This window comes from Protopterus annectens, chromosome 6.part0 (assembly GCF_019279795.1).
Source record: "Protopterus annectens isolate FY-2018-M chromosome 6.part0, PAN1.0, whole genome shotgun sequence".
NCBI classification, from domain to species: Eukaryota; Metazoa; Chordata; order Ceratodontiformes; family Protopteridae; genus Protopterus; species Protopterus annectens.
The window spans coordinates 1318318557-1318340803 of record NC_056737.1 but is presented as its reverse complement, the minus strand read 5'-3'; the positions used below and the strand labels follow the sequence as shown (position 1 = coordinate 1318340803).

General features: G+C 40.1%; 1 protein-coding gene across 1 annotated transcript in view; it reads right to left on the bottom strand.

Annotated features, from left to right (window-relative positions):
- Positions 1 to 3836: 3836 nt before the first annotated feature.
- The window catches only part of RBM43 (RNA binding motif protein 43), a 134288-nt gene continuing 115877 nt past the window's right edge, over positions 3837 to 22247 (bottom strand). The window contains exons 2-4 of the mRNA XM_044074880.1: positions 7326 to 7539; positions 7129 to 7220; positions 3837 to 7047 (exon numbers count right to left, since the gene is read on the bottom strand). Coding sequence (XP_043930815.1) covers positions 5890 to 7047; positions 7129 to 7220; positions 7326 to 7539 — 1464 coding nt within the window. The 3' untranslated portion in view covers positions 3837 to 5889. The remainder of the gene's footprint in view (positions 7048 to 7128; positions 7221 to 7325; positions 7540 to 22247) is intronic.

Sequence of the window (22247 nt, the reverse complement as noted above, 5' to 3'; positions counted from 1 at the left end):
ACCAGCGGATATGTATTGATGCAGGTTGACATTTCCATGGCTGGCGTTCCCTGCTCTGCCCACCCTCCCGGATGATCGGGTTGTCGTTCACTATGTTTACTATGTGGAGATTTCGCGTCTTACTTATCTGTAAACTTGCATCCCTGGGTTCCATATTAACCTGTTGTACTTTATATCTGTGTATGTGTACATATATTTCTACGTGTGTACTGATATCTATTTCCATATCTGTGTATGCACATAAGTACATATGTAGTCGACTTGCGGCGACAGTGGCAGCATACGGCTACGCCGTCTACTGTAGAACCGGCGTGCGGTTGAGGTGTTGGCGTTCCATGCTCTGCTGGCTATTGGGTGTGCAGTGTTTGGGTGGTGCCTTTGTTGGAGTCTCACATAGGTCCGCCCATACGGTACACATTACGGGTGGACATGTTTGTGTGGCGTCCATTTCACTGTGTGTGCAGGTAAGGAGGTGTCAGTCCATGGGGCCTACGCTGTCAAAGTATGTGCTATGCGTTCCCTCTTTGCCAGGGCATAGGCATATTAGATGCGCCTCCGTCTACCTACTGGGGCTGGCACAGTGTGTTCATGGCGCTGAACGCCCTGTGCCTGTGCTTGCCTTGGCAGTTGTGGCGGGCTTGGTGGCCCTACACCATTATGTCCCTGCAGCAGCTGTTTCCGCAGAATCATATTGTGTAGCATACAACATACTATGAATATGTGGGCACATGTGCCTGGAGAGTACTGCAAGGCTCCACCAGATGTATCCAAGCACCGGAACCGTGATTTCAACATCCCAAACACACGCTCTATGATTATTCTGGTTTGTGCGTGTGCCTCATTATGGCGTTCTTGCATGTGTGTGTGTGCATTTCTGATGGGTGTCATCATCCACGGCTCCAGTGCATAGCCAGCATCCCCACAAGGTGAGTTTGTGTGATGTTCCCCTGGCGAATACCTGATACAGCTGTGAGGCATGCCAGATATGGGAGTCATGGTAGCTTCCAGGGCTGCCAGCACACACATCCATGATAATGCCCTGCGCATTGCACCGCGACCTGGCAATTGATGGAGGTATCCCTTGCGGTTTATGTAGCGTCTACCCTGCTCCCGGCGGTGACTTGATTTCTATGTGGGTACAGTTTATCGGACCCAGCACCTCCCCGTATTGTGCCACACGGTGGAAGAGGCGCAAATTCCAAGCCAACTCCACCTGAGATCTGGGGAAGTTTATATACTCATGGGCATGTAAGTAACATGGCATCCAGGAACTGGTGTAGTACCCTGGATGCTGATGCCTGTGAGATACCCATTATATCCCGGTTGGCCTTTGAAAGGTACCTGTAGCCAGTATTCGCAAGCTCACACATACCTTTGTGTCCACTGGGATGGGCTCCCCTCTGTTGTCTCTTGTTCTCAGGCGTGGCCGGCACAACTCCACTATTTGCTGTAACGTGTCCCTGTCCACCCTGTAGCGCTCTACTATCTCCAGGTCTTGCAGCCCCTGGTAGGTCACCCTTGGTCTGAACACTCTCCTTCTCCTATGAGGCCTACGGTAGTTGTCGGCACCCTCCTCCGCAACTCCGTCTGTCTCTGACACATACCTATGCATCACGGCCACGGCGGCACCCAACATATACATATTAAAAGTTCCCTGTGTGTTTACACCCTACGGTGCGGCGTTTGGGAAATCGCGCTGTGTGTTGTGTGCATTCACACTTTATACTGTTGTGCTGTATACCCGGTGATGTCATTGGGTGTGTCTGTGCAGCCGTATCTGTGGATTATCTTCGGTGTTTTACCGTTGCAACTGCAACGGTATTGCCTTTGGTGTTACATTACAGTTGCCTGCATTGGCTTAGCTTTGCATCTTACATTACTGTTTCTGCACGTTGCACGTACTATTGCCTGCAGTGCATCCTGCAGGCACATGGAATATGATGCATTTTGTCTGCCGCCGCCGTTATGCTACCTCTGTACTTGGCTGTGCTATTTCGGTTCTTTGCTCTTTGCATTTCTACTACATCCCCTACTATCTTTGCATTCCTATGCCTCCCCTTTCCCGTTATGCAGGGGTCTGCATGCAGAGTTGTCAGCTGCCGCCGTTTGCCCTTCCTGGATTGATTGGTGTTGATTGCTCATTACGGCTCCAATTACACTGCTTCCGCATTTCCTCATATTCTCCGCATTACCTTCCTATATCTGTGTTTGTTGACGGGGAGGCCGTCACATGACTGGGTTGGGGAACGTAGTCATCCTCGTGCACATGCATCTATGCGGGCATTATGTACTCTCAGCGCATCTATTTCCTCACACGCCGATCCTGCTGCTGTGATGTGCATTGTACAGCCCATGTTTGCTGGCCTCCAATGTGCTTCCTCCTACAGTGTCACACCCCTCTGCGATTGACATGTATCCCGTGTAGGCCACTCCTCTGTGTACTACCGCTGCGCCGTTTGCTCCATCCTTACACCGGCGCGGGTTTTGCGATTCACTATTATCTGCCTCATTTGCATGGCATTGACTGCTAATGCATGGTTACGGCGCCGAACACTGCCGCCACTCCTTGACAACCCTTGCGCTGGGGTTGAGGCTTTCCATACATACTATGGTGTGTGGTGGCTGTGCATCTGATGTGTATTATACTGCTCTTTTAGGACATTCTCATATTATTTCATTGTTTTGCACCTTCTGTGCACATATCCGGGGGTTCTGCTGTGGTTTCTGCGTACATAACATTTATGTCATTATTTACAGTTTGTGCATGTTTTCTTTGGACATTCTCGGTGCCTTTCGCCATTGGCATATTGCACCTGTATGATACCTGACGTTGACAGCCTTCCATTACTCCTTGGTCATGTTTGGCTAAATGTAAACCGTTTTTTTTGGTTTACATTGCCGTGCTTACCTTACGCCTGCCCAACTTCGTGGATCGCTATTTGCCTTCATTTGCATGGTGCAATACCGCACACAGTGTGATTAGCATACCTACGCCGGGGGCGGCGCAGGTCCGGCGCATGCCGGTAGTGCACGTGGGATTGCTTCATACCTGAATCGCTCGGTAGCCATATTTGGCTTTATAACGCCGACGCTATGTGGGCGCCTGGCGCAAGGTTCATGAATCCCGGGGTCCATCTTTTTTTTTTTTTTATATATAAACTGTGCAAGTTTATTACTTTTGGTTCTTTTCTGGCCCTTTTTCATGCTCGTTTCTCTTAGTTTACCTTCACTGTTAACTCTGCACCTCGTAGCTCTGGAATCCCGGTTCTGATGCCATGTCACTCATCTAGTCAGGATGTAATAGACACGTCTTTGTGGGCTGTGTTCAAGCAGCTTTATTATGTACAAACACATCAGGATTGAGGCTTAACAATTTTAACTTAGATAAACCTATATACAACCACCTATTACATTCATACATGCGCATTCTCTAGCTGCACTCTCAAAATGGCACTGAAGCTGCCACGTGCTTGCTATTTATACGCACATTCAGTCCTTGAAATGTTTCTTAAAGATACATCACACATGCTCTAACCTAGCTGTTTAGCTGTTTGCACATTTACTGATACAAGGTGTTAGGCATTACCATCCCAAGACAAAAAAAAAAAAGAAAGAAAAACCCTGGCATGATACAGGTAGACATTAAGCGCCCCTAACTAACTTGTTTGATTTAGCTTTTATTTAAATTGCCTCAAAAAGAATAACCATGAAATATACGTAGAGTGCATGACACAAGGTGTAAGTTGGCTGTTACTGCTGTCAAATGGACAGTGTTTAAGCACCATTTTAATCAACAAGGCTACTCCGTATACATCATCTAAACGGAAAAGTGGTAATTTATGTACAATGGATTTTATTCAGACAGAACACAGGAAAACAGCAACTTAATGAATACACAACAGGTGAAACTGTAGTTTGATTTTCCCAGACATTTGCCGTGGTGTTAGTGTCACCACTTAATGATCACAGTAGTAAACCAATAGTTTGTGCTGAACACCTTTTAATTTCAAAGCCCTCACCTATTGTTCAGGACTTTGCTGGCACTCATAACCAACACTGTGGCTTACTGCACAAACATGACCATGTCTGCTAAATGACTGCTCTGCATTCTAGGGTTTGTCCGAGTTCATTGCTCTTGCTAGATGTGATCACATGACATAAGCTTGCTAAGCTTGTCTGAATTTGAACTGTGTCTTGACTAATATGGAGCAAGTAACACCAACAGACATCCATGCTGTGTTACTGTTTGTAATGAGGTTTTATAATTTGTGATTACACAACATTAACCAAGTACCTTTAAATGTTGTTAAACACTTAAGCACTAGCATTATGGGTATTTTTTACCTTTTTATTTTCAGAGCACAAGATTTTTATACTTTTTTTAAAAGGGGATCCTTACATATTTGTTCACTGTACATTAAAGGAAATTATGCTACTGCAATAGAGTGTCTAATTTTATTATATAGATGATGCTCATCTAATTATATGTTTACATTGCTCTGTTCTGTAATAAAATCTTTTTTTTTTTTTTTTTTTTTTTTTACAGTTTTTGATGTGGCTTGTTAAATTTAATTAAAAATCAATTAAAATAATGTTGCTGCATTACAATACATGGTATCAGAGGTGGCATGTTTTGTTTATTCCCCCTCAACTCTACAAGCCCATCACTCACAACAACCTCTAGTTATGGGGCACAGCATTAAGAGATGACGATATATAACTGCTACTCAAACACTTCTCAATGCAACAATTATAAACAATTACATCAGATGAAAATGAAGCTGCTTAATACTACTGTGGCCAGTAGTTTCTGCTGATAACTGTCCATCTATGAACATTCTGGAAAAAAATACAGCATGCAAAAAATAGTGGTATTCAAAACACTGACAATGTCAAACACCTCAAGCAGAAACTTGCCTCCTTTCCCCTGGCAATGGTGGTCTTATGGGTTGCGATATAATACAGAAGGTGTGGGGGCATAACACTATACTGGAGAAGTACAAAGCCAAATTAACTTAGGTTTCACAAAATATTATTTCAAGAGATTCAGCTTTTCTGCGACACACTGTTCTGTCTTATGCAGTTTATTTTAGAACAATGCAAGGTTTTTTTTTTCAATTTCCTTCTTTTGCAAATATGCCCGAGTCTACAGAAATGGACCCTCCTCATTCATCAATACCAACTTAAAAGCTGTTTAACTGAGCTAGGAACACAGACCTAAAATGCACAATTACTTACTACACACTATACCACAAGAGCTCTTAAAACACTTGTCATAGCTCTCAAAAAGAGGTTATGAAACATTGGCTTTCCATTAGCAAATTTCTGTTAGCATACATTTTTTCCAGCTGCTCCAAGAAATAAGTTCCAAAACACACTCCAGTTGCAAAATGACATACTTTTTTACATGCAAGTGCAAAATACTTCCATTACAAATATCTTTCTCCTTACCATATTCAAATCATGCTTTACTGCTTGGTTATGTAACACTTCTAATTATCCCATGCTTTAAATGCTGGCCCTTTATCTGCCCCTCCCCCTTCTGAATTATTTATTCAGAAACATTTGCTGTTTGTTGACTAAATTTAAAATAAAGTTAAATCACATTACCCTGGGGTTTTAACAAATGTACAGAACTGTACAGAGATTCCTACATTCATTTTCATGTTAAATGTACATTATATATGAATAAAGTGTACTAAATATTCTATATGACCTTGGCATGTGCTCAATCACTTAGTATTACTGGTCGAAAGTCCACCCTGTTTATTTTTACCAGTGTTTAACTGCTAACTATTCACTTAGTCTGAAATATTTCCGCTAATCCATAAGAATGTATCATTTATCACGCCACACTGAGTTTTTGTCCTCCCATAATAAAAGTAAGTGTTACTGATGGTAGCTTTTACTTTCCTGTTTGGTGTAAGAATTAGAATGTGTAAATGAAGAATAAGTTAGAGGAAGTGATGCAAAGAAAGTTTCATCTAGATTATACCTGGTACATTTACTACTGAATGATGATCGATACAGACTTGAAGACCTAGGCATTTTATTTTCTTCTGACAATGAATCTTGTGTACCTGAAAATGTGTGCAAAGGCTGGGGGCCATCTTTATTCCTAATGTTGGTCAAATTATCAGAAGAGGGGAGCACATGTGTTGCAGAACTTAATCTACTATGATTCATAACTGTGGGCAAAGATAAAGGTTCACTATCACCGTTTTGTTCAGGTGAACTGTTGAACGCTGATAAAACACCTTTTGCAGTAGTATTTTTAGATTCTGCAGGTAAGACTCTGCTTTTTATCTTTATACCTGTGATCCTTTCCAGACTATGAATAAAATTATAGCAATCTGAAGAGCTACCAACTAATCCAATACAATCATCAACTGGAAGAATAAGTAGGTAGCGATAACAGTCTTCCAAATCTTTGCACATTTTCTCTATGTTCTTCCTTTCCTCAGTACTAAAGTTAGTAAGCAAAATCTGTTCTTTTCTCAAGTCTCTCTGCAACTTGTCAATCAAGACCAGTACTGCTTTTTTTGCCAGTTTCACATCGTTTTGATTGCTACGTTCATTTTCAAGGTATACCACTGTGATTTCACCCATTTCATGTATGCTGGCTTTAATGTTGTGTTTTTTCAGTTCTTTTTCATATTGATTTCTGCATATATGGATCATATATTTATAAATATCAGTATCAACAAACAACATTTCTTTGTTTGTAACAATATCCTTGATAAGTGTTTTACCTGGAGTCATATCTAAAGACAATACATTCTTTGAAAAATATTCAGAGCTTTGCTTCTCTGTCCTTTGAGAAGGAAAAATATCATTATATGTTAATGCTTCAATTTCAGAAAGAACGTATTCTCGTAGCTTTTTAATTGCAGAGAAGGGGCCAGTAACGCTAAGTCTCCCACTGGCATCTATCTCAGACAGAGTTAAGGACAGAAAACTCTCTTTCAGATGCTGTACAAAGTCTTGAAGCCTGTATTTCTTGCGAAAAATGCTCAGGTCAAGAATGACAGAGACAGATGTAAAGACCTGTAAAAGAGAACAAATTATTCAGATGCAGTATTACAATGGAAAAGTTTTACATTGGATAAAAGCTACTAAATATCTTACATCTTCACTGTAGAGGGAAGTTTTCAGTTTGTATCTTCCATGTATTCTTGGATCTTCAAAAATGTGCTCCTTTCCCAAAACTCGTTTTGCAACTATATTAAGAAAGTATTTTAAAATGGCATGCCTAACAATAATAAAACAGTGCTATTTTTTTAAATCACATAATTCAAATATATTTGTTAAGTTGTTTCTATTACCTTTAATGTCATCAAAAACTATATATGCCACTCCTGGAATTTTAGCTGGATAATAAATAGTTTCCACATCTCCTCCTCCATTTTTTGATTTCTGAAAATGAATTATGAGTTTGTCACTCATCTCATCATCTGGAAGTATCCCATCTGGAAATCCTGACACAGTAATAGTTCTCTCCTTTGCATCACTGCTCTTCTCATCAGCTCTTCCCAATGCCTGAATAAGCAGAAACATACAGAAGCATTAAGTCCATGCAGCCTATCAAATGATTAAGCACAGTCAGATAAGATGTACGGAGTGTCTCTTCAAAGTCAGCAAGTAAGCCAAAATGATAAAACTGCAGTGCTATGCATACAATATAAAATATTTCCACAGGAAATTAACCGCTCTAAGATATCACTGAATATAAGAAACTGTTAACTTGAAAGACTTCAGCCTGTTGAAGGGATAAAGTTGCTGTTTCTTAAATTCTCTTACCACTATCACTGAACTTTTTAATACTAGTGTTAAGTTGGAATAATAGGAAAACATAGCAAAATAATGGGCTATAACAATGGAAACTATTGCATATAAATAAAATGGATGGTAAGCTAGTCAGACTGTCAGATACAGCTGCTAAACATTTATTAGCATGCAATGAAGTCAGCCTTTTCATATGCAAGTATGGCATAAAGCTCTGAAACTCTGAGGCAAATTTAATTTCAAAAGCAGTGACCCATACATGTGATCACAGCCATATTCAGCCTGGTTAGATAGGATTAAATACTTCTGTCAGCACAGAAAAGACTCCGGTTTATCCATAGTGATAACATCAATCAGCAAATTAAGGATCCAGCAATAAAAAACAGTGAAAGACATACATATCAAGTTATCTACTTTAAAAATCTTAAGGTTTTGGTACCAATTAATGAACTAAAATGTGGAGAGAACAGTAAAAAGCAATACACTCAAAACAGAGGAATTCCACACCACTTAATTTAGTTTATTTTATACAGGTGTATGTCACATTATCACCAAAAAGCATCATAAGTAACTTCAACTCATTAAGCACAAATGCTCACAAAGCAACCTATTGGAAAAAAAACAAACCTCTTTTTGCAGGGCGAGGCAAGCCACTAACACTCATTCAGCTATTAGCCCATTTGTTCCTCTCAAGCAAAGTTTACTGTAGAGTGGGGCAATTCAAAATACACAGATTGGGCTTTAAAAAAAAAAAAAAAAAAAAAAACTGAGGTCAATATATTTTTGAAAAAGATTAAGCTAGATTACACCATATCACACACACACTCAAGTCTCTTGACAGGTACTGTTAAGACTCTGTCATAGTTCATGTTTGTGTGAATGACTTGAGACATACCTCTCTGGACTACTTAAAGAGAGACATGATTGAGCTCACTGAACACATGTTCCAGGCAGGTATGTCCCAAGCCTTAAACAGCATTCTGCTGTCACCCTGAATGATGCTCAATGCAAACAGAAAATGATTGACTTTAACAATTGGCTTAGTTTCTGGTGTTATTCCAAGGGGATACAGTACTGATAGCCTGGGAGGACATGATTGACAGGCCATGATGCTTTTCCAGAGATGGCCTTCATCTGTCTCCCCTGGGCTTCAGGCTTCTGGCAAAGGCTTTTGCCTCCCCCATATTGACATTTTTAGGCAAAGTCACGAGGACAAAATTATCAACGTGAAAAATTCTTCTAAACGAAATTTAAAGGTACTGCTACTAAACATTAGGAGTTTTAACATGAAACTGCACTCACTGCAAGCATTCCTCACCCTGGAAGATGCTGACATTTATGCAGTCACTGAAACCTGGTTCAAAGCCGCGGACAGCACACTAGCCTTACCAGTTACTCGTCCTACCATACTTTCAGACCCCAAATGGAGGGCTACAAAGCCAAAGGAGATAGAGTTTAAGCATTTATCACAGACATACACACCTCCAGGCTGGTCAAACAGTATGACACACAGAAAAACCCTCCAGGTGCAATTACCTGCTGACAAAACACCTACTCAAATCATAACTAGCTACAGACCCTCAACCATGACTCAGGACACCAACTCCACCTATCTGGACTTATTTGAATCCATCAAGATTCAATGTTCTACCCTGATCCTGGGTGACTAACTACCCAACTATAGAGTGGAAGACCTATTCTAGCCCAAACATGAATGCCCAGCAATTCTTCGACTTCGCCAATGCATTGGATCAGCTGGCCGACACCATTATGAGAGGTGAAAATATTCTAGACCTGGTACTAACCAACATGAGTAGCCACTGTAGCACCCCTACAATGTCATCCTCCTTGGAAAGATCCGACCATAAAATTATCACTTTCAAAATCACCATCCCCCCCCCACCCCCCCATGCCAGGGTGAAACAAAAAAATGTTTCCAAAGCTGACTACAACCTCCTGACAGCAGGTATAAGCCACTTCACAGCCACTGTCCCTTCAGTTGGAACTAGCACTAATGTCCAAGCCTACAACAAAAAACTATATGAGCCCCTACATAGTTGCATGGACTCAGCAATACCTGACAGAACCAAATTACACTCCTCAAGGAAGAATAAACCTGTCTGGTGGACAGCAGTAATAAGTAAACTTAATAATAAAAGGAAATAATTGCTGTCCAGGACCAAGAAGGAACAGGTGTCAAGTTGGAAGCAATCTCTCCTTTAAATGAACAAGCAAATAAGATCACTGATGAAATCCTCCAAGGCTAACTTCGAGTCTAAATTGGCCACATCCACCAAGGACAATCACAAGGCCTTCTTCACATACGTCTGCAATCTCAAAGGTGACACCCAAATCTGCTCTGAACTGATGGTCAAGAACAGCACATACACAAAAGCCATAGATACAGCCAACCTGCTGGCAGACAGGTTCAGTAAAAAAGCCCCCCCTCTCCCCCATCAGTAAATCAGGACATCCCCAGCACCTGCCCCCCTCCCCTCATCAGCAGGGAGCAGGTCTTTAATGCCTTCTCAAAGGCAAAAATTAGAGCCTCCATGGGACCCGATAACATCCCAGGCTGCGTCCTACATGAACTCAGGCAAGAGCTCTCAGCACCATTAGGCACCCTATTCAACCAAAACCTGAGCACGGCTTTGTCCCAGCCGAATGGAGGACAGCCACTGTCATCACTCTACACAAAGGTAGAGCGTCCACAGACCCAGGCAATTATAGACACATCAGCCTAACTAGCCTGATCTGCAAGGCCATGGAAAACATTATCATAGATGTTATGAACAAGGACATTGGCAACCTCCAAACACTTGACCCCACAAAGTTTGGTTTTGTCAAAGGGAGATCATGCCTGTTAAACTTGGTCGACTTCTTTGGAACAGTCACCAAAGCCATGGATGAGGGGGAAGACAGTGCACACCTCCTACCTTAACCTAACCAAAGCCTTCAACACTATTCCCCACTCGGGCATAATAGATAAACTCTCCCAGCTAGGCATCAATCTGTTATGTTACCAAATGGGCTGCTAACTGGCTCACTGATAGACCCCACTCAGTCAAAATAGTGGAAAACACTGTTCGCAGTGGACCCGTTATGATTAGCGTACCCCAAGAATCAGTCTTGTGGCCTTTACTGTTTGGGATATACTTTTCTGAGGGGGAAAAGCCCAAAATAGTAGTCTGTGGCTGACCAAGTTTGTAGATGACTGCAAGTTGGGTGCAGTCTTAAATTTCCCTTGTGATGTGAACATCCTCCAGGAAGGCCTTACCCAAACTAATGACTGGTGCCAGAAACATAGCCTCAAACTGAGTACCAAGAAATACTTCATTATCCCCTTTGGGGAAAATGGCATCCCTACTAATTATCACATTAATAAAGTACTAAGCATGCAATCAGTTGTGAGAGACATGGGCACCAAGGTTGATAGCAACCTGACCTTTGAACACAAAATTGTCTCCGTTGTACAGAAGGCTTTCAATATGGCCCACTTCATAAATAAGGATATTTCACCCAAGAACAAGAAGGTCATAACATCCCTGTACTCCTCCCTTATTAGACCCATTATCTTGAGTACAATGACTCGTTTGGCATGTACCTTGCCAAGCATATGGAGCAGCTGGAGAGACCACAGAGGTTCCTAATTAGGAAAATCCAGGGCCTCGAGCACCTATCCTGTACAGATAAGCTAAAATTCCAGTCTCTTACAGACTGCTCAGAGGTGACCTGTGTTTGACATACAAGGCCATCTCAGACACAGCCTTGATGAAGTTATCCACAAGTCAAACTCCACTCATGCAATCCACATGCAAGGCCTCAACCTAGTCTTGTGACATTAACAGAACTTGTCGGTAAAATAGATTTGTGTCCCAAATACTTCCTCTCCATGTCAAGTAGAGTACCTCACTAGCCCTCTAACAGGGACCTGGATGATGGGAGGGGAAACAGAAAATACACCCTTGGGATCCCACCTGTGTCCCTGCTGGACAGGGGGGGACAGGTGCTAACTTTGCATGAACATGGACGAAATTTTTGGCTAGGCTTATAAGTACTCCGGGACAATAGCCTAGTATCATCTTATGAACCTGTGCTGTTTCAGAGCTAGCTAGTTTGCACATTCAATGGTTTTGCAGGAGTGTTCATTTCTTGAGGAAGAGAGTGATGAATCTGCATAAGGCTTTTAAAATGGACTGAATGGTGGATGCATTTCTTTCAGAGGCTGCAGCAATAAGAGAGAATATTCTAGCTTAGCCAGTAAAATACTGTTACCTATGGCATTTCTACAGGGTATGGAGTAGAAAAACGGGATCCTATCAGTCTAGAATAGGAGAGATTTGATGTTGTGTGTGTGTAATCCATGTGGAGTTGGAAAATTAGGAAGGAAGCCCAAACAAATCCCCAAGTATTTGAATGAAATAACATTTTCAAGAGCGTTAAGACTGAGAATTTTAAGAGGTCTGGAGACAGAAGTGAGCTTTTGTTCAGTGCCAAAAAGCATGTTTTTTTGTTTAACAGGAGCTTAGCAGTACTTGTTTATGACCAACACATTCAATAAGTGCATGCAAATCAGCCTGAAGTTGGAGTTCAAGAGAAGGGAGAGTGGCTGGAATGTAAAATGCAAAATAAGAAGATGGGATAAGGCTAATGAAATTTAGAAGTGTAGATAAAAAGAGGAGAGGTGCCAGAACAGATCCTTGAGGGATACCTTCATGCAGAGGGACTGATGTAAAAATTGAATTGAAATTAACTGAGAAGTGGTGGTTAGAGAGGCAGTTTTTGAACTAAAGCACTATGTCATCACTAATGCGTATTTCAATGAGATGGTCAAGAAGGAGAACGGAGTGATTAACAAGATCAAAGACTCTGGTGAGGTCAATAAAAATGGCTCCAGTAAATAGGCCTTTGTCCATTCCAAGTATGTTTTCCAGATATTAGGCATAATATTAAGAGTAATACAAGGGGTGCAGATGTGTTTCCGTGGTGTTAAGGTTGCCTGTACCTGGGGGGGGGGGGGGTAGTTAGCAAGTTTATCTGTTTAAGCACAGGGTGGATGTCTTTGGATGGGATAGTTCTGAAGTAGAATGAAGAGATGCATGAAGGGGAGGTGGCAGATGCAGTTTGGAATTGGCTAGAGAAAGGGATGGGAAATTTGCTGAAATGAGAAAGGAAATCAAAAGCAGAAAGTTGAGAGGATGTGGAATTCAAACAGAAAGGGTTATTGTGTCATGTAAGATGACTGACCCATTTCCAAAAGCTTTTTGGTGATTTATTAGTGAGGTTTGGTATTATTTTATCAGGTGACTTTTATGGCAGCATACAGCTTGCTTGGCAATGCTGTGCAACTGGGTGTAGTATTGTTTGTTTATACTAGTAGAAGTGCTTTCAAAGAATGCCATGCCTTATATCTTGAAGTTAAAGATCAGCTTTATGCTTACAGATTAAACAATTGTTAGTTTTAAGCTTATACAGTCTCTCAATTTACTGGGAAACAAGAGTTATGCAGATTAGTCTGTATAGTGGTGGGTAGTTCTGGAATGTTACAGTCAGTCCATTAAGTTGGTAATGTTAGTCTGCAATTTATTAATGAAAAATATGACCTTTGGGGACATGTTTACATATGGATGATGGAAATAAAAACAAATGGGCCAGTGGTCACTAAAAGATAGTGGACAAGTGGAGATGTTTGATATTAAGAGAAGGTTTGTTAGTTAATACAAAATCCAGGAGGGAGTGCAATATGTATTGAGGTGTGGTCTAGCAGGTTGAGATATGAGTTGTGAGAGGATGAATTGTATCAGAAGATTATTCAAGTTATTGGAAATGGTACTGAACAGGTTGAGACTGAAGATTCTAAGTATTATGGGATTTCTGATATTATTTGCAGAGGAATTAATTCTTTTAGTCGGTTATTTAGTTTAGGGAATAAGCAGGAGGTTGGATGTATGCTACAGCAAGATACGGTACAGTATTCGTGGGGGAAGGAATGGAAACAAAGTAACCAGTTAGAAGAATTATTTGTATTAGTTTCCTTCAGCAAGTAGTTGGATGCTGAAGTGTGACTTGAACAGGAGAGTTCCTCTTCCATGAATTTTGCTTGGTCTGAGATCAAAAAAGGAGTAACTAGGGGAAAATGGCATAAATAAGGATCGTTAGCCTTAATCCACGAGTCTGTGATAGCAGCTAATTCAGGTTTATGTAAGGAAATTAAGGCATTAATGTTGTCAGTTTTGTTTCTTATACTTTGTACATTAATTAGGATACAGGGGAGTGGAGATGGACCTGGGTTAGCAAAGATATTACCATGAAAAAAACAGTACGAGCAAGACTGGCAAAAGTTTTTACAAATGTTTGGACATGTACCTATTTAAGGGAAGGTGTGAGACAAACATTCATGAGACCACAGGGCCATTTTGTTACTGGGGACGGACAAAAAATATAAACTAAACACTCAATACTAGATTATATAAGGTACATTAGAGAGTCGATTATCTGAACTAATTGGGACCTAGGGTAGTTTGCATAATCAAACTGTTCGGATAATGAAACAAATTAAACCAGATAAAAAACTGCAAAAAATCTTGTTTTTTCTGCATGCTTTTTAACCATTCTGTGATTCCAATAGACAATAAAGAATATATTTTTCACACACAAGTGGGCTACAAGCTCAAAAACACACACACAAGCAAATACATATAATGTTTACATATTCAGACTTTACGATTTTTCCTACCCAAAAACTTTGGAAGGCTACGTTTGGATAACTGGCATTTCTGATAATTGACTCTACTGTAATGGCAACAGTAGTACAAGCCATTGATAACTGGTAGGAGCTAGCGAGTGTCCTCAAAACCAACCCAGGAATCTACAGAACTAGCAAATTCATAGATTGTTACTAGGCTAACAACCCAAGGGGCCTTTCTAAGCCTAGGCAAGTTTTCTTGAAAGAATAATGATGTCCTGTATCCAAAATGGACTTGAGTGAGAGGCATTTCTAACCTATCTCTGCCTAAAAGCGACATGGGAGCCAGGCCTGGTGTAAATTTCCTATTCTCGTCAACTGGTCTAGGTTGCACTTAAACTAGGTAATAGACAAACTCAGTTTCACATGGATGGGAAGCCTATTCAACAGGAGGGCAGTCTCTGGGATACATATCTGTCTCTCTCCAGTATGTTCAGTTTAAGTCACAAATAAAATTTAGGTCCTTAGACCTTGTAATTTATTTTTACTGTTTGACTTAGGAATATGCAGGAGATGCACAAGTGTGGGGTTTGTGCGATGCCTTCTAAGCCAGGCATAGATCACCCCTCAGTTATTTATAGGAGACTGTGTAGAAGGAAAAGGCTTTAAAGCACTCTGCATAAGGCAGGTTTGTTGCACCTTGTATTCTTTTTGTAAGGAATCTCTGAGGTCGCTCTAATTGCTGTATATGCCTGGTCAGGTACATACTGAAGGGAGCACTGTACTCTAGGATTGGTTTGATAGGATGACTTCTTTGGACCTAGACACCATGCCCTTACTTATCAGTTGCACAACATAAAAGGATTTCCTCACCATGTGGCCATGTGATGGTTGAAGGTAAGGCCTCTGTCTACATGTATACCCAAATCCCTGACCACTGGGTCGACTCTTGGGACATATTATAAAAATAGTAATTGGCCAGGATGGTTGACTTCCTAAAGGGTACAATTATGCATTCCTTGGCATTGAGTTTAAGACCATGGCATTGGCACCATTTGCAAGTCAGAGATAAGCCTTCTTGAAGAAGGCTAATGTCTACAGAAGAGTCAATGATAACCTCCAGCTTGCAATAATCTGCAAACTTTGTCAGCCATAAACCTTCAACATTTGTTTCCATTTCCAAGAAATGGATGCCAAAAAGCAGCAGGCCAAATATCAAGCACTGGGGGACTCTGCTAGTGACTGGCCTCTTGGTGGAGGTGGCTTCAACTATTTTGATGTCCTGGGTCCTATCTGTGAGCCAGTTGGCTATCCAGTGGGTGATAAAAGTTTATGCCTCAAGTTGTGAGTTTGTCTATAATGCCCGAGTGGGATACTGTATCAAAAGCCTTGGCCCGATTGAAGTAAGCTGTGTGCATAGGCTTGCCTTCATCCAGTGCTTTGGTGAGCCTCTCAAAAAAGTCCATCAAAACTAATAGGCATGACCTTCCTTTAACAAAGCAAAACTTTGATGGGTCCAGCATTTACTGGTTACTTATGTCCTCATTTATCATGTCAATGATGATTCTTTCCAAAGCCTTACATACAAGGCTTGCCAGACATATGGGCCTGTAGTTACCTATGATCTGTGCTTCCACCTCCTTTGTGCAGGAGAATGACTGTAGCCATCTTCCATTCCTTGGGTACAAAACCGGACCATAGGCTCCAGCTTGAAAAGTGATTCAAGTATACGAGAGAGGTCAAGTTTCATGCTATCTATTAAGCCTCCCTGGATTCTATCAGGGCCCACTGATGCAGTGCTTTTGGTCTTGGAAAGTGCATCGATGACCTCTTCCCTAGTAACAGTTGGGGGGATTGTGGTATGCGGTATTTCCTTTGGACTATGGGAGGGGGAAATCCGAGCTGAACCTGTCAGCCAAAAGGTTGGCAATGGCCTCTAGTTCAGTGTGGGTGTTGCCATTTACAATAAGTTCTGTGCATTGTTGCATATTTTCCCTGAGGTTACAGACATAGCCATAGAAAGCTTTGTGGTTGTCCTTTGCCACAGGAGCTATTTTTCTTCAACTTTAGGTCTTAATTAACCCTCTTAACTGCCTATTTAAATTGGTCGGGGGGCTTTCAGTATGTACGGCTTTGTTCCTCCTTCTCTTGGTCAGGATTTTTAATTTTGTTGCATATCAGATTGATATTGCAGTCCCATCAGGGTGTCTAGTCTTTTGAGTTTGTCTTATTCTTAATACAAGTGGGCACACATCACTCTATACAGCTATCAATATGTCTGCACAGAGATTTTATAAATAGCTCAGCATATGATATGGTGTTTACTGAGTTTGGAAGTGCTTGGAAATTAGCCAAGTTATCACTCAGCAGAAAAAGGTTAGCCTTGGAATAGCTCTTAAATGCTTTTGGTTTCATTGAATCCCTGGATTTCATTTTCATTTCAAGCAATACTGCCTTATGGTCAGATATGACGAGTGAAGACATTAAATTGGGTGAGGAACACTGTCCCCTCCCATGTTTTGTGAGTAAATGGTCAGGGATGTTTGTATCACTGGTAGAAGAATGGACTAACTGTTCCAGGATGTTGATATTAATGTTTAGGAATCACTGGGCTTGTTCATTAGACGTAGTGCAGGATTCCTAATCTATAGAGGGGTAGTTCAAATGCCCCATGAATATTGTATCGATCTGAACAGTGAGGGACTCCCAGTACATCAATATAAGTAGTATGGGTTTCCTGGGACATGGAGGGGGGGCCTACGGGTTGCAAGGATATGGTACGAGATCCTGTTTATGGCAAGTCACATGTGTAGGAGTTCCAGTGGGTCATATACTATAACTAGTCTGGATGTGAGGTTGGTTTTAATTTAATATAGACAGACTTCTCCACCTTTAGTTCCCTCCTGTGCACTACCTGATGTAAAGGTACAAAAGACATTATGACCTTGTATTGCTGGGGTACTCTGTGACCTTAAACCATGTCTCTCTTACTACACAGATGTCTACACTCTCCAGGGAGAGGAAGGCTTGCAGGGAGTGGAGTTTCTTGTAAAGACTTCCAGCATTGAGCAGTACCACCATCGGATATTTCTTCATAGGTTCAGTTAAGTCGGGAGGTTTATCAGTTTGGCATTGCCTCAAAAAGGCACTACTGGGGTGGAAAAGGTCTTTACCAATATCCAAAAGCATAGAGGGGATAAGTGCAGACTATCCCTGGCAAAGCAGTGTGATCTGTCAACCATGGCCTCCCAGTCCGTCAAATATGGTAACCCTTGGATTGACACCAGAAGCTAAGCCACTTGTTAAAATCAGTTTCTGTTAGTAACATGGCATCATCCTTGAAAAAGGCAATATGCTACTCAGTGCTAGGCTCATACGTGCCTGACACAATCGGAGAGCTTGATCATGTCTCGCTTCATATGGACTATGATGGACTGATACTGGTGCCTGTGGTACCAGTGGTTTAATGGCCTAAGTGCCTGTGTGACCTGACAGATCCTAGCCTCAGAAAGGTAGCTGCGACTCTCCCTGTACACACTCTGGTGGGGGGGACATTGGTGTGTCTCACTAGAGAATCACCAATGGCCAAGAAATTGGTCTGTGCACTGGTTTGCCTTAAGGGCTTAGCAGTAGAGGCACTGGATATAGTGTTACTATGTGTAGCTGTGGGTGGTGTTTTAACAGTGTGGTTACATGATGGTTAAGGACCCATTATTTGCTTGTGATGTGCAAGAGGTCTTAGTGTTTTAGGAAGGTTATCTGTTAAGTGCCTCAGCATACGTAGTTTCATGTGTAGAGTCTTTATCCCTGTGCAGCAAAAGTGGTGCAAGTGTCAATGACAACCTCTGCAGGATTAAGTTTGGTTGTATGACAAGAGTACTGCTTCCAGCGCTGAAATATATTTATGCCTCTCCCATACTTTATCTGTTTTATTAAGAATAAGTGGGTTGTCAGTGTACGAGGCAATTGCTACAATGCCTCAGAATACCCACCTCAACCAGTCTGGCCACACAGAGAATCGGGAACTGCATATCCATGGCTACTCATCTACTAGAGAGAAGTGAGGGGAAATTTAAATACTGAATAGGTGAATAAGACAAGGAACTTGATGAGCAATGCTATAAGGCTTTCATAAAATCTTCAACCTTGTTCCAAAAACATTTCATGAGGGGACAGTTAAAGACAATATGTCACCAATCAGTATCACATATTTAGGGACACCTCCAAACTATGTTACTACTTTTATTTATTTTTAGTCATTCTGTCTGGTGTTAGAAAGGATTTTTCCAAGTGAATATTCATCGACAGTGAGAACAAGAATTGTTCCTAATGGAACTTAATATTTGAGATCTATTCTCTTCGGAAAGTTGGTTGTTATAACAGAGTGATATGATCCCAAAATTTAAGTTTTATGAAGGTTAGATAAGAGATTGTTTACTGTAAGTGTATTACAGATTTCCTGGAACAGATGGATTAATTTAGGATTTTCTTTAGTATGCAATCATTAAGCGAGTTTAGTAATAATTTAATTTCTTTAATTTTCTTTTTCTTAAATCAGGCAAAAGAGATATGTTTGTACTATGTATAATATTTTAGGGAAAAAGGAGTATTTTTATTACTTGTAGTCTATCCTCAAAGGAGATAATTTTGTTCCATCTGGAGATCAGATTTAATACGATTTCTGTAGTATTGTTTTCATTTATGTTAATTATTTCATCAATTCAATGGGATAGCATTATGCCTTGATATTCAAGTGAAGAAACTTGTTTGCCTATACTATGTTTTTTATAAGTTTGGAGTTTACTTTATTTATGAATAAGAAATTTGATTTTAATTTACTGAAACAGAGACCTAAAAAGGATTGAAACAGTTTAATGATATGATCTAACCTAACCCCTTTAAAGCTGATTTTGCGCTGGAGATGGTTAATATATCATCCACAAATAGCACACTTTTGGAATTACATTTTTAGTTATTTCTACACCCCTTATATTTGAGTTTTCCCAGATTAAGATTCCTAGGATTTCAACAGCCATTACAAATAATAAAAGGGAAAGTGGACATTCCTGTTTAGTACCCTTGATAAAGGATGCCTGATAGAGGTAAAATGACCAATTTTAAAATAAGCAGTTATTTTTGTACATATTTTTTGAGTAGATAAATAAAACTAGGTAGAAAGTCATATAGTTCTAATACCTTTAATAAAACATTTTCTAATTAAAGAAATCGAAAGCTGTCTTAATATCTAAACTTACTAAAAGAGCTTCCTTTTTATACTTTAGTAATCTATGAGAGTTAGTATTCTTTTTGATATTATCATGTGTTTGTCATTGATATATAAAGCATGATTAATCTACATTAGCAGGCTGTTTTTCTGAATTGCAGAACAGCTGGCAACAAGAATAATGGAGTAACTTAATATTCTGCATAAGGAAGGTCACTATAAGGCATGGTTCCAACTATATGCAGATGACTGTATCCTTCTGATAGAGGAATCTGGTAGAATACTCCCAAAAGTTAAAGATCTTTTCCAAAAATTTGCTATAGTGCCCAGGCTATGTTACATTAATAAAAAACAGCTTGCATAGGTACAAGAGGATGGTGATAGCGGTCAAACAGCCTATTCAAGAGATCAAAGAGTGCTCACTGGAGGTGGGATATACCATGGAAACAATGAACGACAGAAATATTCATACATAAAAATCTACTGGGGTAGGGTGATACAGAAAAAATTCAAAAATGGGTAGGATTAATGCAACTAAAATTATGCTAAAACAGTGATCTTCTATCATCTATTAAAGCACATTCAAGTCACCTAGCCATTCAGGAATTACAGTTCATGATAGAGGGTTATGTATGCAGACAGCAGGGGCATAAGACAATTACAGAAAAATGACTGCCAGTGAAGGGGCGAGGAGGACAGTGGATGTCTCATACTAAAGTAGGAGCACTGCCATACAGTATAGTGCAATGGATAAGGCTAAATGAGGAAGGAATTAAGGAATGGGAAAGATTTTGAGACATTACTGTGGATGACAACTAGTATCAGAAAAAGAACTGACTGTAGAAATAGGCATGGCCTCTTTGGGTTTTTTTTTTTTTTTGTGGGGGAAGAGACAGTATGAGAATACAGAAGAATCAGAGAGTACTAAACATAATTGTTCCAACAGAGAAAATGTTAAAACATTATCTAGGTATCATGACGTGGAGGCAACTGCTACATGGGGTGTATGTAATGGCGTTCAAATACTAAAGGACTCACTTCCTTTAAGAAGTTAAAAATAGATTTCAACCTCTCAGGTAGACTATAGTACAAGTACTTAAAACTGAAGAATTTCTATGTGCATACATACAAATGATTCAAGATTAAAGCCCTTCTAGCTTGCCAATATGCCAACACACTTGTTCCCATAATAAATGTCCAGGCTGTTCTTAAAAATATCTAAACTAGTACTTGCATTAATGTAATTTGGTAGTCTGTTCCAAGCATCAACTACTCTGTCAGAGAACCAATTAGTACACTTCTCATTCCTATAGAATCTTCTACACAGGTTGTCTGATGATTCTCTAGTACTTCTTGATAACTCCAAACATTCCCAGAGGTAGTTGTCCCTAAATGCCCTATATACCTGAATAAGATCTCCTCTTGAGTATCTGTAAGAGACACTGTACAAGTTCAGATATGTTTAGTCTTTCATAATAACTATTTTCACATCCATGGACACCCTTAGTATATTTCTGCTGTACTATTTCCAGTTTATTCATGCTTGTTTTCCTATAGGGTTTCCTTATTGTTATTCCATACTCATGTTTGGGTCTAATGTAACTAACAATGACTTCATTATGTTTGATTTCCTAGACTTTATAAATCTTTTTATACAACCTATAGAACTATCATTAGCCAATTGGTTGATGTCATTAGAAAAACTCACAGCTGAATCTACCCATATACGAAGGTCCTTAAATGAGTCTACAGTTTCAATCACTGTGTGCAGTATTAAACCATTCACCTTTCAGTTTATGTCTCCCAAATCTCATATGCTTAGTTTTTGATGCATTTATCAACATATTATTTCTCCTGTGCCCAAATGGTCAATTTAGTCAAATTATTTTGCAGACATGCCTTATCTTTAACACTTGTAATCACAGTTTACCCAATTTCAGGTCGTCAGCATATAGATTGAACACCTCAGATGAATAAGGTCTGAAAGATACAATCTAAACAAGTAAGGGCCTAGTACAGAGTCCTGTGGGACACCTTGACTGTAAGCAAGGATTTCACCTGTCCAGTTGGTGTGTGATACTTGCCATGTCCTATTTGTAAGCCATGCAGCTATCCATCTTATCAACAGTACATCAATACCTAGTTGTACTAATTTATTGATCAGTGTTTTGTGCATGACCCTGTCAAATGCTGAAGTTAAATCTATATAAATCACATAACAGCACAATTTTTCATTCATATTGGTTATTATATTGTTATAGAACATCATGTTACAGGTAGTAATAGATCTATTTTCAACATATGCATGCTGATATATGGTTTCAAGTCCCAACCTATCCAGTTCACACAATAACCTATCCAGTATTACCTTCTCCATTATTTTTCCACAACATAAAAGTAGACTTAAGGGTCTATATGATTTTGGGTTTGTCCTACTCCCCTTTCCCTTAAAGACAGGTTTAATAAGTGCATGTCTCCAATCTTGAGGAATCTCTCCATATTTATATGACCCAGTGAATAATAGATGTAATGGCAGTGTAAGTTCTTGCTTAA